Source organism: Gouania willdenowi, chromosome 17 (genome assembly GCF_900634775.1).
Source record: "Gouania willdenowi chromosome 17, fGouWil2.1, whole genome shotgun sequence".
NCBI lineage: Eukaryota > Metazoa > Chordata > Actinopteri > Blenniiformes > Gobiesocidae > Gouania > Gouania willdenowi.
In genome coordinates this window covers 35,801,569-35,818,245 of record NC_041060.1, presented here as the reverse complement: position 1 = coordinate 35,818,245, position 16,677 = coordinate 35,801,569, and the positions used below count along the sequence as shown (strand labels likewise).

Here is a 16,677-nt window from a genome sequence, read left to right as displayed (position 1 = left end):
TGGCGGGAAAGAGGGGTAAAATACGGGAGTTTCCCGGCCAAAACGGGATACTTGACAAGTATGGTCCTGCAACATCTACAGACCATCAACTTTCCTGCACCTGTGACTAACCTTAAGTTTTAAATCCCTGGTAAGAAACTAAACCAACAAAAACACTATTTCTGGAAGAAAATACAGATTTTAATTGTGTGGGAACAGATTCATTTAACCACCAATGTACAGGTTAAATATGTATGTTTTATGTGTGGCAAGAAATGAGTAATTAGCATGTGTTGATCACATGATCATGTGTTATCATATTCATGTTACTTTTTATAGACTTTCATATACATTAACTATAAAAATCTACTTTATAAACATTGTGTTCATATAAACTGAGATGTGTAATAATTTGAAGATAAAGATACTGTTTTATTTATTGATGTAAATTTATTTTATTTTAAACTGTTTTTAAGTTTCCATTTACATGATCAATATAAATGAAATCAAACATTATTCTATATAATAATAACTGTATATAATGTAATACACTGTATTGTCTTCATAGAGAAGGTATTTATGGCTCCAGGAGGACTTTAATCCAGGTGAGATGAGGTTCAATGGTTCCTTGTAGAGTAAAGGTTACAGACCCCTGTGCTGGTTTGTATATGGACTGTGTCCTCTGGAAGTGTTATTTTTCTCCACCTCATAAAATTCCTGGAAAAGTTATGAAATTTGAAAAACTGATTTTCCAGTCTTGAAATCATGGAATATTTGAACTGTTTTGGAAAAGTTTTGGAAATTTTATTTTATTATAATGTTTAAAATATATGAAATCCCAAAGATGTTAAGCGTCATCTCAAAGTGAGAGTGCTGCATACCCACAGCATCATTGAGCGTGAATCACGAGATCTCGCAAATTCGCTATCCGCCTCATAAAACTGTGCGTAGGTATGATCACTTCAGCTGGCGTACGCTAAGAATCAGGAAATGCTTACGCAGAAAAAGATCTTAGGGCTGCAGAATTAAGTAATTGAAATTTGGTCAAATATTTTGGAAAAGTTTTGAAAAATCATTGCGAAGAATGTGTGAGAACCCTGTACTCAGTGTAGAGGTAGGACTAATGACATCATCACATCACATCAGCCAACCGATATTATCGGCCGATTTTTGCGTCTTTTACGTGTATCGGCATCATCCGATGCGGGCTGCGGCATTTGCTGATCTGCATTATTTACAGAGCACAGAAATATGTTTTACTTGTTCTTGTTCTACATCAACTGTTTTTAATAATTGTTAAATATTTTTTACTTGGTGTCGTTCTACCTCACCTTTGTTCATTTCAATAAATGTTCCTTTTTTAAAACTTTTTAGAACTTGTACCATTTGTTAACATCATTTTGTAATTTAAAAAAGTAGTATTGACCCCAAATATTGGCTCCAAAATATTGGCAATCCATATCAGTCATCGGCTAAGGCTGATTAAAAAAAAATCGTTATCGTTATTGGCCCTGAAAAAATCCATATTGGTCAAACCCCACTTGGTATATATGTATTTTATTAAGTTTTGTTTGTTTTATGTAATACAACACACAGAAATGTGTATAAATTTAGTTTTGCCTCAAAGTAAAATAAAAAGGTTTAAAATTTAAAAAGTAACTATTTTTCTTAATCCCTTTCTGTTCTTTAAAATTTACATAAAACACTCATCACTGGAAACACTTAAACGTCCCGGGCCATCAAAAAACGGTGTTTCGTATTGTTGCGTTCCTGGTCTCCACACCCACTGACCACGTCTTGTCCTTGTGCAGGCTGTGGACTTCCTGTCCCAGGTGTTGGACAGTCCACTGAAGGAAGCGGTGAGGGACGGCGTCCAGAGTCTGCAGGACATCGGTGAGTTCCTAAAGCTGCTGTGACTGATGGGATGAAGACCTGCTCACCTGCTTTCTTCCACCCAGGAGTCCTGGATAAGGAGGAGAGCCTGACCCCGCTGGGGAGGCGTGTGGCGTTTATGTCATGTGACCCGCGACTGGGGAAGTTGCTGGTGCTGAGCTCAGTATTCAGGTGTGTCCTGCCTCTGCTGTCTGTGGCCGCCTGCCTCACCAGGGACCCGTTCCACAACAGCCTGCAGAACCGAGCGCTGGTCAAGAAGGTAGGACGAATGCAGGGTCACGCTCAATTACAATTTATCATTACAATTACGTCTTCAATTATCCCTTATCTATAGGTTAGGGTTAACCCTAACCCTTATCTATGTCTAGTTCACTACACAGCTCCTCACCTGAGCTAGAGTCACGTGTGCTGCCAGAGCCAATCACTGCACACACAGACTGTAGGAAGAAAGTTTAGACCAGAGAGGGGGGAGGAGCTTCTGAGCAGCCGTGCTCACACTGATAAACTAGTAAAGCTCTCAAGTCTCACTGATTATACCTGATGTAAGTCATGTGCGCGGCTAAAGCTTGTGTGTGAGAGCCACGGAGTAGCAAGACACACACACACATTCACATCAAATGACAAGAAAAATATTTAAATGACTCAAAATACACAAAACTAAATATTTATACAAAAAATACACAAAATGACAAAAAGAAATGCACAAAACTTCACCAAAAAGATAGAAAAATACACAAAATCATTCCAGAATCACACTACAATAAGCAGCAAAAAACAATAATTATACAAAAAATGCACAAAATCACAACAGAAAGATACAAAAATACACATAATGACTCCAAAAAACAAACTCATTTGGCCATAATTTACAACTCTACTTAAGCCCCCACTATATGAATACATACTTCTGACAGGGACTGTAGTAGTTGTAACAAATTCTAATTATAATTAATATATAATAAGTAATTAATTGTAATTATAATTGACCCCAACCCTGGTTCAAAGCCCAGAAAATGGAGCTTTAAAGGGTTTTAAATCATGAATGGTGTGTCCTGTATGTTCAGGCTAAAGAGACTGTGAGCGGCTCCAGCTACAGCGACTATCTGATCTTCAGTCGCATCATTCAGACCTGGAGGAAAGTCCAGCACGAGGGCAACCGATACCAGCGAGATAAGTTTCTAGAAGAACACATCCTGTCCAGATCCAGCCTCCGCTTCATCAACGGTACCTTTAAAGCCTCACACTCATCCTCCATTGGTTCTGTTCTCACACGTGTTTAAAGAATGTGAGAAATCAGGAATGATCTTCTGTGTCCGAAAATCAAATTAATAAGCTTACATTTTATGGAAAGATAAAAAGCTGCTCTTTAGATTTGAAAGTTAAAACTGATAAACAATTTGTAATTTTGTCAGAGCTTCAGCAACTGTTTTCTCTGGACTGAGTTAAAGAAATACACATTTTTAAAACAATCCTTGATGATACCACCATGATCATTCACCCATTCATAACGTACGGTGTATATGAACCGGTGGTGAGGAAACTGGAGTGTTTTCTCATGAATTACAGCAGTGTGTTCCCATTAGGGCTGGGACTTTAACACAATTCATTCATTGCAGAAAAAATAATGCAGTCAATTGCTTTTTTAAATTTATTTTTTTACTTCAAAATGATCAGGAACCTTTCTCATGTCACAAGTTCCCGGTATACCCATAATACTGATGCACAGACCACAACAAAAGAAACAGGAGAATCAGAGGAGAAATTGTGGCTGTGCTTCTTGGAAGTTAAATTTATTTTAAATGAAAAGATTGGATCGAAAACTAAAGCCACAGCTAGCACCTCAATGCTAACCATGTAGCAGCTAGCACCTCAGTGCTAAACATGTAACAGCTAGCACCTCAATGCTAACCATGTAGCAGCTAGCACATCAGTGCTAAACATGTAACAGCTAGCACCTCAATGCTAACCATGTAGCAGCTAGCACCTCAGTGCTAACCATGTAGCAGCTAGCACCTCAGTGCTAAACATGTAACAGCTAGCACCTTAGTTATAAACATGTAGCAGCTCTCAATGTTAAACATGTAGTAACTAGCACCTCAATGCTAACATGTAGCAGCTAACAGCTCAATGCTAACATGTAACAGCTAACAGCTCAATGCTAACATGTAGCAGCTAACAGCTCAATGCTAACATGTAGCAGCTAACAGCTCAATGCTAACATGTAGCAGCTAACAGTTCAATGCTAACATGTAGCAGCTAACAGTTCAATGCTAACATGTAGCAGCTAACAGTTCAATGCTAACATGTGGCAGCTAACAGTTCAATGCTAACATGTGGCAGCTAACAGCTCAATGCTAACATGTGGCAGCTAACAGCTCAATGCTAACATGTGGCAGCTAGCAGCTCAATGCTAACATGTAGCAGCTAGCAGCTCAATGCTAACATGTAGCAGCTAGCACCTCAATGCTAACATGTAGCAGCTAGCACCTCAATGCTAACATGTAGCAGCTAGCACCTCAATGCTAACATGTAGCAGCTAGCACCTCAATGCTAACATGTAGCAGCTAACACCTCAATGCTAACATGTAGCAGCTAGCAGGGACAATGGTCCTAGTGGAGCAGACAGTGTCTCCAATCCACACTGACACTCAGACAGGGTTCAGAACCAATAATAAATCCATGAGTGACAAATGAACAAAGTCAGTGATAAATGATTGTAGTGACAGTCGACCACTCTGTGGTAGAGGATGTGGGCGGGGCTAGAAGCACTGCTACAGATAGCATCGTCTGACCCAACTTATCAACTGTTATGTAGAAAAACTATTTCAGACTAAATTCATCAGTTGTTCTGTTTATTTCATGATATTTACAGGTATTATAAATATTTTACACTGTTCAGTTTATATTTCTCTGGAATGTTCTGGACGTTTTTATTTCAATACAAAAACACATTTGTTTTAGAAAGTTTACTAAACATCCATAAAAGCATGAATATATCTTAGTTAAATATAAGTTAGTGTTTTGTGAATAATATCATATTATTATTTATTCATGTTACACATTATTATTCAGTCATTCACCAACACACATTTAAACTGGAAAACGTTGCTTCTCGTGTCAAATATTGTTGGCACCTTAATTTAGATTAAATAATTACACAGTATCTAATTAGATTTAACTCTAGTTCTCATGAATCCCAGCAGTGTGGTTTCTGTGTTCTCTATGCAGGTCTTATTTCTCAGTTCAGTGAGAATCTGTGTGAAGCTGAGCTTGTGTCTCGAGGCAGTGAGTGTCAGAGTCCTGAGTCTGTCTACAACACACACAGTGAGCAGGATGAGCTCCTAAAGGCGGTGCTGCTCGCTGGACTTTATCCCAACCTCATCCAGGTAGAGAACCCACAGCCAGCCTTCACTGGTCCACTAAGGTTCTGTAGTTCTGGAACCCTGCAGACCAGGAACCATCAACTGTTTCTGTGTTTAGGTGATGAAAGGTTCTGTCCTCAAAGGACGTTTTCGTCCCAACAGTGTCTCCCTGCGCACCGCCAGTGGCCAGGTGCTGCTGCACCGCTCCTCTGTCAACAGGTGAGTGCTTTGGATCACTGGTTCTCAACATGTTCAGCCCACAACCCCCAAAATAAAGGTCTCAGAGAGCAGGGACCCTCCAAAATAAAGGTCTCAGAGAATAGGGACCCTCCAAAATAAAAGTCTCAGAGAGCGTGGACCCTCCAAAATAAAGGTCTCAGAGAGTGGGGACCCTCCAAAATAAAGGTCTCAGAGAGTGGGGACCCTCCAAAAATAAAGGTCACAGAGAGTGGGGACCCTCCAAAATAAAGGTCCCAGAGAGCAGGGACCCCCACTGTAGCTGAAGGTGGTTGAACACAGACATGAACATTGAAGAACAGTCATGTGGAGACAGGACCATCTATAGGGGGAATAAAGGAGAGATTTTTGGGGTCCATCCATAAAGTCAGTAAAATGATGGTCTATTGTTCTATGAATCTGTGATAACCACATTTATTTATTCATCTGAATAATATCCACTGTTATCCAGGAACATTTATTATTATTATTATAATCATCTTAAAGATGGAAATCCTGGTTTTAATCACTAATAAAATGGTTCAAAGTGAATAAAAATGGTGGAAAAGGAGGTGAAATGGGATTTTAAAAAACACAGAAATTGATTAAAAGTTATAATTTATAGTGGATAAAAACAGACAGAAAAAATGGTAAAAAAAAGGTTCAAAGTGTCAATATTGGAACAATTAGTTTAAACTGGTAAATAATGGACATGACAAATGGTGAATGTGGTTAATTTGGCAAAAAAAATCATGAAATATGTTAAAAAGAGGTTAAAAGTGACAATAATAGGTCAACATATAAACCATTTCTACCACTTTTACACCTAATGTCACATAAGTGATGAACATGTCTGGAAAGTAGAAAAGACATTAAAATGTGATGTAGAAGTGTCAGAAATGGGAGAAATGTAGCAAAAATACATTAAAAGAAGCAAAAATATGACACAAAAAGTGATGAAAATAGGTTAAAATATGTTTGGTGTAGTTGCAGAAAAAAAAAAAAATCAGCTGAATTTGTTAAAAAGATATTCTTAGTTCCTTGAAGGTATCTGTGGACCCTCTCCCAGTGTCTTGTGACCCCAAATGGGGCCTTGAGCCCAAGGTTGAGAACTATGTTGACCTCCACAGAGGACAGGAGAAGCTGCCGAGTCGCTGGTTGACCTTCTTCGGTGCCGTGAAGTCCAGTGGAATGGTGTTCATCAGAGACTCGTCTGTGGTTCATCCTCTAGCCTTACTGCTGCTCACAGACTGTGACCTCACAGAGACCGGTACGTTCTCCTCTCTGGATCAATTACAATTATTCATGTTCAATTACAACTCAATTAGGATTACACTGACCAGAATTTATCCACAATTACTATTATTTTCCCCCTGAAAGTCAATTACAATTACGTTCTCAATTAATAAAATTCAATTACATTTAATCACAATTACTGATCCTTGAATAAATAACCTTATTAAATGTAACATTCGTCTTGTGTTAGCTTTCTGTTAGCATCTCTAATGCTAATGGGTCAGTTTGACCCATGTCATAAATCATCTGTAAAATACACTAATAAATATTATCCATCATCTAGTTACTTTATCATCTATTGATTACATTGATAGGGTTCCTAATCAATAAATATGTTGGTATTAATATTTATGGTGTGGACGTTTTAGCCTTTTTTGTCACTTTACCCATAGATTTATATATAGTTTAAATGGTAAAATAATCCTAAAGAGAAATAACAGGTAAAGTTGATAACATATTTTAATAATTATTAACTACATATATGTCAGACATAGAACTGTAACATGATTCACCTTTAATGAAATTGGAATTGTCAGTTTTTATAGATTTACAAAGTCAATTATCTGAACTCAATTACAATTCAAATATGATTACAACAGCACCAGATTTTTATTAAATTACGATTACAATTATAATTGCATCATTACTGTCATTAAAGCTGCAGTATGTAAGTTTTTTGTACATCATTTGGTTAAAACTGTCTAATCTTTGAGTATATTGTAATCAAAGTATTCTGAGTGTACAGTGAAGCTGTTCTCCTTCTGGATGGGCTTCAGCCAATCAGAGATCTTTCTACAAACACGTGTTCTATGAGCTGTTTTTGGCCTTACTATTGGCTGCTCTACTGAAGGGGCGTTCACCAACCAAGTGAAATGACGGACGTTCCAGCAGAAGTTTCCATAACAGCATGAAACATAACAGTGACACAGCAGCTCAAGAGGAAAAAGACTGACTGAGATGGTGAAGCAACAGAATAAAGCCACAAACACCGAGGCAGAATGGACAGCTTTGTGCCGTCATGAATTCCTGTGACTGAGCTTTTTCTAGTTTCTCGTGTTCCTTTTTCCTGATGTTGCAGTCACTCGGTGTTGCTATGACAACCACAACGGCTTTCCTCTGCTCTTTGTCCACCACCACAATGTCTGGTTGGTTCTCCATTACCATTCTGTCCGTCTGTATCTGGAAGTCCCACAGGATCTTGGCTCGGTCATTCTCTACCACCTTTGGAGGTGTTTCCCACTTTGACCTTGTGGTTTCCAGCCCATACTCTGCACAGATGTTCCTGTACACTATACCAGTCACTTGGTTATGGAGCTCCATGTAAGCTTTCCCTGCCAGCATCTTACACCCTGCAGTTATGTGCTGGATTGTCTTAGGGGCCTCTTTGCACAGTCTACACCTGGGGTCTTGTCTGGTGTGGTAGATCTGGGCCTCTATTGCTCTGGTGCTCAAGGCCTGCTCCTGTGCAGCCATGATGAGTGTCTCTGTGCTGTCCTTTAGTCCGGCTCTGTCTAGACATTGGTACCATTTCCTGATATCCACCACTTCAGTTATGTTTGGGTGGTACATCCCATGTAGGGGCTTGTCCTCCCATGATGGAACCTCCAGCACCTCATCTTCTGTTCCCCATTGTCTGAGACATTGACTGAACACGTCATCTGTTGGAGCCTTGTCCTTGATGTACTTATGGATCTTGGATGTTTCATCCTGGATAATGGCTCTCACGCTCACTAGTCCTCGGCCTCCTTCCTTACAGGTAGCGTACAGTCTCAGGGTGCTGGGTTTGGGGTGGAACCCTCCGTGCATGGTTAGGAGCTTTGGTGTCTTAACATCTGTGGTCTGTATCTCATCCTTTGGGCAGCTTATTATTCCTGCAGGGTATCTGATTACTGGCAGGGCGTAGCTGTTTATTGCCCGGGTCTTGTTCTTGCCATTGAGCTGGCTTCTTAGGACACGCCTTACTCATTGGAGGTATTTGGCCGTAGCCGCTTTCCTTGTCACCTCTTCGAGGTTGCCATTTGTTTGTGGGATTCCGAGGTACTTGTAACTGTCTTCAATGTCTGCTATTGTTCCTTCTGGGAGTGAGACCCCTTCTGTGTGGACTACCTTCCCTCTCTTAGTCAACATCTGACCACACTTCTCTAGTCCAAATGACATCCCAATGTCTGCGCTGTAGATCTGGGTGGTATAGATCAGTGTCTGTCTCACTCATTCTTAGCGTATAGCATGATGTCATCCATGTAGAGGAGGTGACTGATGGTGGCTTCGTTCCTGAGTCGGTATCCACAGCCAGTCTTGTTGATTATTTGGCTGAGGGGGTTCAGACCTATGCAGAACAGTAGTGGGGACAGGGCGTCTCCTTGCCATTGGCATCAAGGGTGGTTTTCCACAACCTCATCGAGTTTGCAATGAAGGTTCTGAGAGTCTTGTTGATGTTGTATAGCTCCAAGCATTCAATGATCCAAGTATGTGACATTGAGTCGTAGACTTTCTTGTAATCAATCCAGGCACTGCTCAGGTTTCTGGTTCTTCAGGCTCTAGTGACTGTTCTGTCAACCAGGAGCTGGTGTTTGGCACCTCTGGTATTTTTACTGATTCCCTTCTGAGCTCTGCTCATGTATTGATCCATGTGCCCGCTTATCTTAGCCACTATGATGCCAGCCATGAGCTTCCACGTTGTGGAGAGGCAGGTTATTGGCCGACAGTTGGATGGGACTGTACCCTTTGAGGGATCCTTCATTGTGCGTTCTTTGGTTTGCCATTCAGGGTGATTCCCATATGTATATGTACTGTATATGTATATATATTAGAGATGTAACGATTCACTCAACTCCCGATACGATTCGATTCACGATACTGGGTTCACGTTACGATTTTCTCACAATTTATTTTACAAAATGGGAATGTTGACAAATGACTCAAAATATTCCTTTATTTTTTTTGGGGAAAATACTGTACTATTTTCCTTTTATTTTTCATTGTCAAAAGAATCCCTTGATAAACTATTCAAAATGATGCATTTAACTTAAAATAAATCTTGAATGAAATAAATAAAGGAATAATACAAATGAAGAAGAAACCTATTAATTTAAATTCTGGTTCTATAGTAAACAATTCAAAACTGCATAATAGTTCTTTTTCTTTTTAAAAGTGCAACTGAAAATGTATTTTGTGCCTTAACAATTGGACTTTAAAAAAAAAAAAAAGTCATTTTACTGTATTTACGTCAGATATTTGTTTAGACCAGCAGAGGGCGCTGGTAACCTAGTGGTCGGTTGGCATGCAGTTATTCCACCAGTGAAGAAGAGATGCTATGCTAGCAGGCAGAGTTAATAGAAAAACGTGACTTTTACAGATATTCACGTAATATTACAGATATTCTTTCGGTGCTAAAGGTGTAAGGAATCATTTATGAGCATGTTTAACAGTAAATGGCGGCCAGAAAGAAAATAGTAGCAGATTCCGCCCGTCACGTCCGCTTCTGGAAGGATTAATATATAGTGCCCTCTGCTGTTTAAAAAAAGTACTGCGATTCAATTTTCAGAGCATCGACGTGAACCGTGGTACCTATGAATCGATTTTTAACTGCCTCACGATTAATCGTTACATCCCTAATATATATATATATATATACTTAATGCTCCAAACCGACCCTCAATGCACATTGTTGCGTTTGTCTAAGTTTTTGTGCAGTGAAGCTGGAGAATAAATGATCAGGTGGAAAAAGAGACACAAATATCTTGTTTTGTCTTTTTGTGATGCTGATTTACTTTTAAACAGACATTTATGATGAATAATACATATATAATGACATAATACAAAAGTTGAGTTGTTTTGAATTGATGAACCTTATTCAATCTTTGACCTGAACCTGACAAAGCAAAAATGAAACCTACAGGTCTGACAGACATTAGGTATTTATACCATCAATTAAAACCTATTGTTTCTCATACAAATGACATATTTACATTTATTTTAGTGGTAAGCAATGCTTTTATTAATAAACTGTTAATGACAACAGAACAGATCCATGCACGTCAAACACAGGTGCACAGTGTGTGCATGAGACAGTGGATCAGTGCACACAGCAGCAGCACCGCGCACACGGCTGCAGCTGTTGCTATAAAGTGACGTCAATACAAACAAATCCAGCTTGGCCGTTCACACTGAGGTCACATTAGAAAAACCTGATCTGTTTCTGATTCAGGACCATATGAAAGTGTCTAAGGGTGTACTCACACTGGCAACCAGGGCCGTTCCTAACCAGCTCTGTGCATGTGTGAAACCATGGGGGGCCATTGTCTGGCCTGCGTAGGTGTGAACTGCACCACAGGGGGGTTAACGGCCCGATGGTCCTGCTAGAAGAGGTGGTCGCGCATGCACACGTACAACCCGTCTCACGTGCAAAATGTGATGACGTTGGTACCGCGCAACGCTTTACGGCACATAAACATCCGCATTCCGCAATGATAGCGGTGTCAGAAGTGCTCGTTAGCTGATGAAAAGTTCAGAGTTGGCGTTTCCTGATATATATGAAGAACACCACAGAGAACTCATGGAGGAAGAGGACAACATGACCGTCAGGACTTCTCTTTGTTCAGCCGACAGCGGGACAGTAACGGAGTGTAGCAGCTCATCATCAGGTCCGGGTATAAATATACATATAAACACATATTACTGGTATATTAACCCATATAACCCAGAAAAAAATAGAAATTGAACATTGTACTGCTGCTAATGTATAAATAATATAAATATATATATATATATGGTGTTTCAGTGTTCTGGGACACATACTCACTAACTCTGTAGAATGAAAACAAACACAGTGTCTTGAGGAGCAAAGTGTAGTGTATTAATTTATTCATCTAAATGTAACCAAAAACAGAACATCACAAATACAAGCCCAAATAAATGAAATGTCTGAAAGAAAGGTAATAATTTTCCAAACAAAAATCAATAAGCCAGAAATAAAGTGCAACCTTTTGCAAAATGTAACATGAACCTTAAAAACAAAACATTTAAACATTGGAAGTACAAGGATGGGAATATTATGACAACAGAACCTGGAACAAGACTGTAAACTATTTATTTATTTTTAATCTTATTTTATTTCTCTTCTTAGGTCGTGTCGTGTTAGTGAACATGTGATAATACCAATTATCAGTATGTGGAGTTCCTGTTAGTCCTGCACAACTATACTGAATTGCTCAGAAATCTACACGTGTCCTGTTCTCAAAATACCAGTAATATGTTACACATTTCAGCCGTAAAATGTCCCATTTCTATATATTTTGGTTTATATGGGTTAATATACCAGTAATGTGTTTATATACATGTTTATATCCTCAAAATTACCATAGAATTATGGGTTTTACTCAAACCCCTCATCATCACGTCTCTGCAGAAGAAGACCCTCCACTGCACCTCAGCACTTTAACAACTCACTAATTTCATAATTTAAATAAACTATTTCTACCTTTGTTTTTCTGTTTACATGTCGTTTGCTTTGTATTTAATAAAATAGTTTCTCCAACAGTTAAATCTACACATTTATACTGTATATAATACACATACAGGATGATGTGTAACAATAATCAGTAAAATTAGCTGTAAACACATTTTGTAGAACTAAATATAAAGTTATGCTGTGAACAGAAAGAAAGGAAGACGAACCAGATAATTATAAACTTTAGAATATAATACAATCATAACTTTTAATCATAAATATGACTCTTCTCAAAACAACAAACTTTGATATCTTTGTCACACAATATCTAAGCTTCCAGTGAATAATTTACAAAAAAAAAAAGAAGTTCACTGATGGTGACATTGAGATCTCAATGTCACCATCAGTGGTTATTATTATTATTATTATTATTATTATTATTATTATTATTATTATTGCAGCTCTGCACATCATTGTTGTCCTGTTAAAGTATTAAAGACTTGAAAACAATCTGAAATTAGTGCTGATTCAAGTAAATCACCTTTATTATGCATTATAACAATCTGTTCCTAAAGTCTCTAAATTATTGAAACAATTAAAAACATCTAAAAAATAACATTACAGAACAATAAATAATCATTTAATATACATTTCAATAAATAAGTGCATCCCATTCTGTCTGTTGTCTGTAGAAGTGATGGGTCTAGACCTGATGATGAAACTAGGATCAGCTCATGGTTTTAATGTCCAGGGAGGGGCGTGGCCACTCTGCATGGACTTAAAGAAGAAGAAATAAAAGAAGAGTTAGATAATGTCATGTTCATCAAAAGGAAAACTGAAAGTGATGGAGATAAATATGATCAGATGGACACAGACACACACACAAAGTTTAAACAAACACACAAATAATCTGTCCTAAACTGTCTCACACATTAAAATCATCTATTTACACTTATATTAATGTACACAAAGACTAGCTCCACAAAATCAGAACATTTATTGATCCATAAATTAAACTGATCTTACCTTTATAGGCTCAGTTTCCTCCTTTGTTTTCAAATCCATTTGATCCTCCATTCATGGTGGTTTTTATCATCAGAGAGTCTTTCATTTTTAATAAATCCACCGTTATTTGGTCTGTTTTAATCTTTCTTTCTCACTCACTTGGTTCTCTCTGTTCCTTGTGTCGATTTCATCAAAACAAAGCAGCATCTTTAATGTTTCTGTTACGTGTGAGTAAAATTACCACAATGTACCGACACTGGCTGTAAAGAGCAACTTATTATCTTTCATAAACTGGTGGAATTTCTCCGATAGAGCAAATATGAGCAGAGTTACGGTCATTTAAATTAACGTGATGCGTTCAGGGGCCCTGGGAAACCCAGTCCGTGAAAAGAGCACGTGTCTGGGTAAATCTTGGTTTATAGTTACCCTACGCAACAGAAAATATGAAATTAACAGAATGTACTGTCAACAACAAACCCAGAGTCACTTAATGGTGACGTAACGCCATACGTGTGTCATAAATTAACGTGATGATGTGTTTCTCTGTGGGAACCGAGTTGAGCTGGTGATCACGTCTGTTCTACCGTGTCAGGGAGGGGGTACAGGGAGGGGGGGATTCCTGCTGTGAGCTTAGAATGGCCCCAGTTACCAGTGTGAGTTCACCCTAAATCTAATCTGGGTCAGATTTGAGTGTTCACACTGCTTTAAAAAAAAAAAACAGATCTGGGGCCTCATTTATAAAAGTGTGTTTAGGTACGCACACTTCAGCTGGCGTACGATAAAAACTAGGAAGTGCGTACAAATTTTTATTTTTTTAAAATTTATAAACGAGGGGTAAACGTACGTCCCACGCCTTTTTCGTTTATAAATCACAATCAACTCGAAAGTTGTCGCATGGTGCCTAATAAAGGTCAGGCTCCGCCCATACGGTGCCTATTAAAGGTCCGGTAAACGCCCTAAATGAATATTCACTAATACAAATTTCACGGTGGATCGAGGGGGAAAACGAGTAAATAAAACAAATTTCACTCAATGTGAGGTGGAGGTTTTAAAGGTGCAGTCTGCAAATTTTATAAAAGTGACTTGTCATATTTACTAAAGCTGTCACTATGTAAGGACAGCTTTACATCAAACTAGTAGTTTGTGTGAAAAAAACAGGCTCATTGGGGGAAAAAAAACAGACTCCCCCACCCAGATTGCCAGAAAGCACCGCGAAGTAGCAAAAAGAACCAATCAAAGCCAGGATTGTGTTTGATGGACTGTCTGACAGCTGTTGCTCACAGGCCCCGCCCCCTTCCCGGAGCTTTAGCGCCATCTTTTTTTACAGTGTATGGTCTGGAAGAGTAGAAGATGGAATTGGTGACTTTTCTGCTTGAAAGATAATTACTGCTGCTTGATTTACATTGTTAGATTTGTAATTGTTTCACTAGAACTCTGTGGTTCATGTCGTTTGTGAGTGCAGCAGCCCCCGTGTGAGCTGCTGTAAGAGACACTGTGTTGCTGCTGCTGCTGCTGAGGTGTGTGCACATTGAGAGAGAGAAGCGCTGCAGTAATATGTTATATTATTGTGATGTTGCTGTCAGACTAACATTAGCTTGTTAGCTCCTCTGAGGGAGGGACTTTGGAAAGTTTGGAGGCAGGGCAAGAGAGCAACGGGGAGGGAGGGATCTGAGAGTTTCAGACTGTACCTTTTAATTGTTGCGTTGGACACACGTAGGAGAGCGTAATGTGGTGACAGTAAACATTACAAATGATAGTCAGATTATGTTGCGTTGCCTCATCAGACTGTGACAGGTGAAAAATAAACGATCACACATAAAAGAGGAGGAGAAAATGTGGATCACTCTCCATAGGAAGAACGTCTGTTCAACAGGTGGAGGAAAGGGGCGGAGCTCAGCCTCACAAAAAGCTGGAGGATCATTGGTGGTTGGGGATCCCCTCTGTGTAACAGAGATGGGGACACACACAGACCCCTATATATATGCGCCAAAGATATGGGATTGAACTCTGCAGCAGCTCATTCCCATGGAGGGGTCCTGCCTCTCACTGGTCTTTATTCTCTCCTCCGGTGCACCTCGTCCTCCAGCAGTGCCAAGAAAGCCGTTGTACGTCTTTACGCATTACTGTGTTCCTTTTTATAACAGCGACAGGTGTTGCAGCCAATTGATCAGCAGTTTTGCGCAATGATCATGTAATTTTAATTACTATTATTATAAAACTATTTGTAGGCACACACGTCACTCACTTTCTCATGATTTTGTGCGTGCGGCAGGGTCAGAGCTGCTGTGGAGGTGCACACATTATCTTGCCAGGTTTTCTTTTTTTTTTATAAATCCCAAACTTTGTTTATATGTGGCATATGCTTTTTTTGTACATACGCAGCATTTATAAATGAGGCCCCAGGTCACTTGACCCCCAAAAAATCAGATTTGAGCTGCATTTGCCTGCAGTGCGAACGCAGCCTTACAGCGTTCACAAAGACACCGGTAAGGGAGGTTAAGTTTCAGTTTCTGTTTCAAAATGGAGCAGAGAGGATTCTACATACTGCAGCTTTAATTATCAATTATGCAATGACGATTATAATTGACCCAAACCTGGTTCTAATGGTTCCTCTGGTTTGTTTTCAGTGAGAGGAAACATGGTGGAGGTGTCGTTTCCTGGTAGCTCTCTGGTTCGCTGCCAGCTGTCGGCTGAGTCCTGGGAGCTTCTGTGGGAGGTCCGTACGTCCATCCACACCATGCTGCACCGCGCTCTCAGCAACCCTGCTAACGCACACACCACCTCCTCCCAGCACCAGCGTCTGCTCTCTTTACTGGTGGAGCTGCTCAACACGCAGGTGGACGTTGACGGTCAGGATCAGGACAGCACTGAGCAGCTAGACTGAGGACATGTCCACCAAGGTGGACCGCGGACCACCTGTTGGACCACGTTGGTAAAGGACTAATCCGTTAGTGTGGATGCTGTTGTGCTTTATGAAAAGCTGTTTCAATAGAGGCCAAAGGTCACTGAGACAATAATGATATTTATTGTAACAGTAAAAGTTTTTCTTTTTGTGAGGAAACAAACCTTATTGGTTCATATTTATTGGTTGAAAAGTGTTTGAACATTAAAAACATTTCATGTCACAAAAACTCCCTTTTTCCACACACTGTTAATTTTGTTGACCAAAATATCATCAAAGATTGACTACATTTAATTACATTACATCTAATTAAACCAATCCATGTGAATGTAGATCAAAATATATTGATAACTAATAAAAACTATAACATGAAACAAAATCAATCTGAACTGAGTTTTTTTTTTGGAAGGTATCCAATCACATCTACTTTTATTGTTTGCAAGGCGGGACAAGCCGGTAAGTGGTCCAATAGGAAGAGAGCTGATTGGTTCCTACGATCCAACTACATTGATCTGTGCTCGGCTAGTTGTCCTTCCTGATCACCCATATCAATCTAAAATGGTTTTAAAAAGGTA

At 39.3% G+C, this 16,677-nt stretch overlaps 1 protein-coding gene across 1 annotated transcript in view; it reads left to right on the top strand.

The window, feature by feature from the left end:
- Positions 1-16,439, top strand: part of dhx30 (DEAH (Asp-Glu-Ala-His) box helicase 30) — a 44,638-nt gene extending 28,199 nt beyond the window's left edge. Inside the window, exons 12-18 of the mRNA XM_028473547.1 lie at positions 1,791-1,872; positions 1,938-2,131; positions 2,937-3,096; positions 5,101-5,258; positions 5,353-5,453; positions 6,581-6,720; positions 15,828-16,439. Coding sequence (XP_028329348.1) covers positions 1,791-1,872; positions 1,938-2,131; positions 2,937-3,096; positions 5,101-5,258; positions 5,353-5,453; positions 6,581-6,720; positions 15,828-16,084 — 1,092 coding nt within the window. The 3' untranslated portion in view covers positions 16,085-16,439. The remainder of the gene's footprint in view (positions 1-1,790; positions 1,873-1,937; positions 2,132-2,936; positions 3,097-5,100; positions 5,259-5,352; positions 5,454-6,580; positions 6,721-15,827) is intronic.
- Positions 16,440-16,677: the final 238 nt, after the last annotated feature.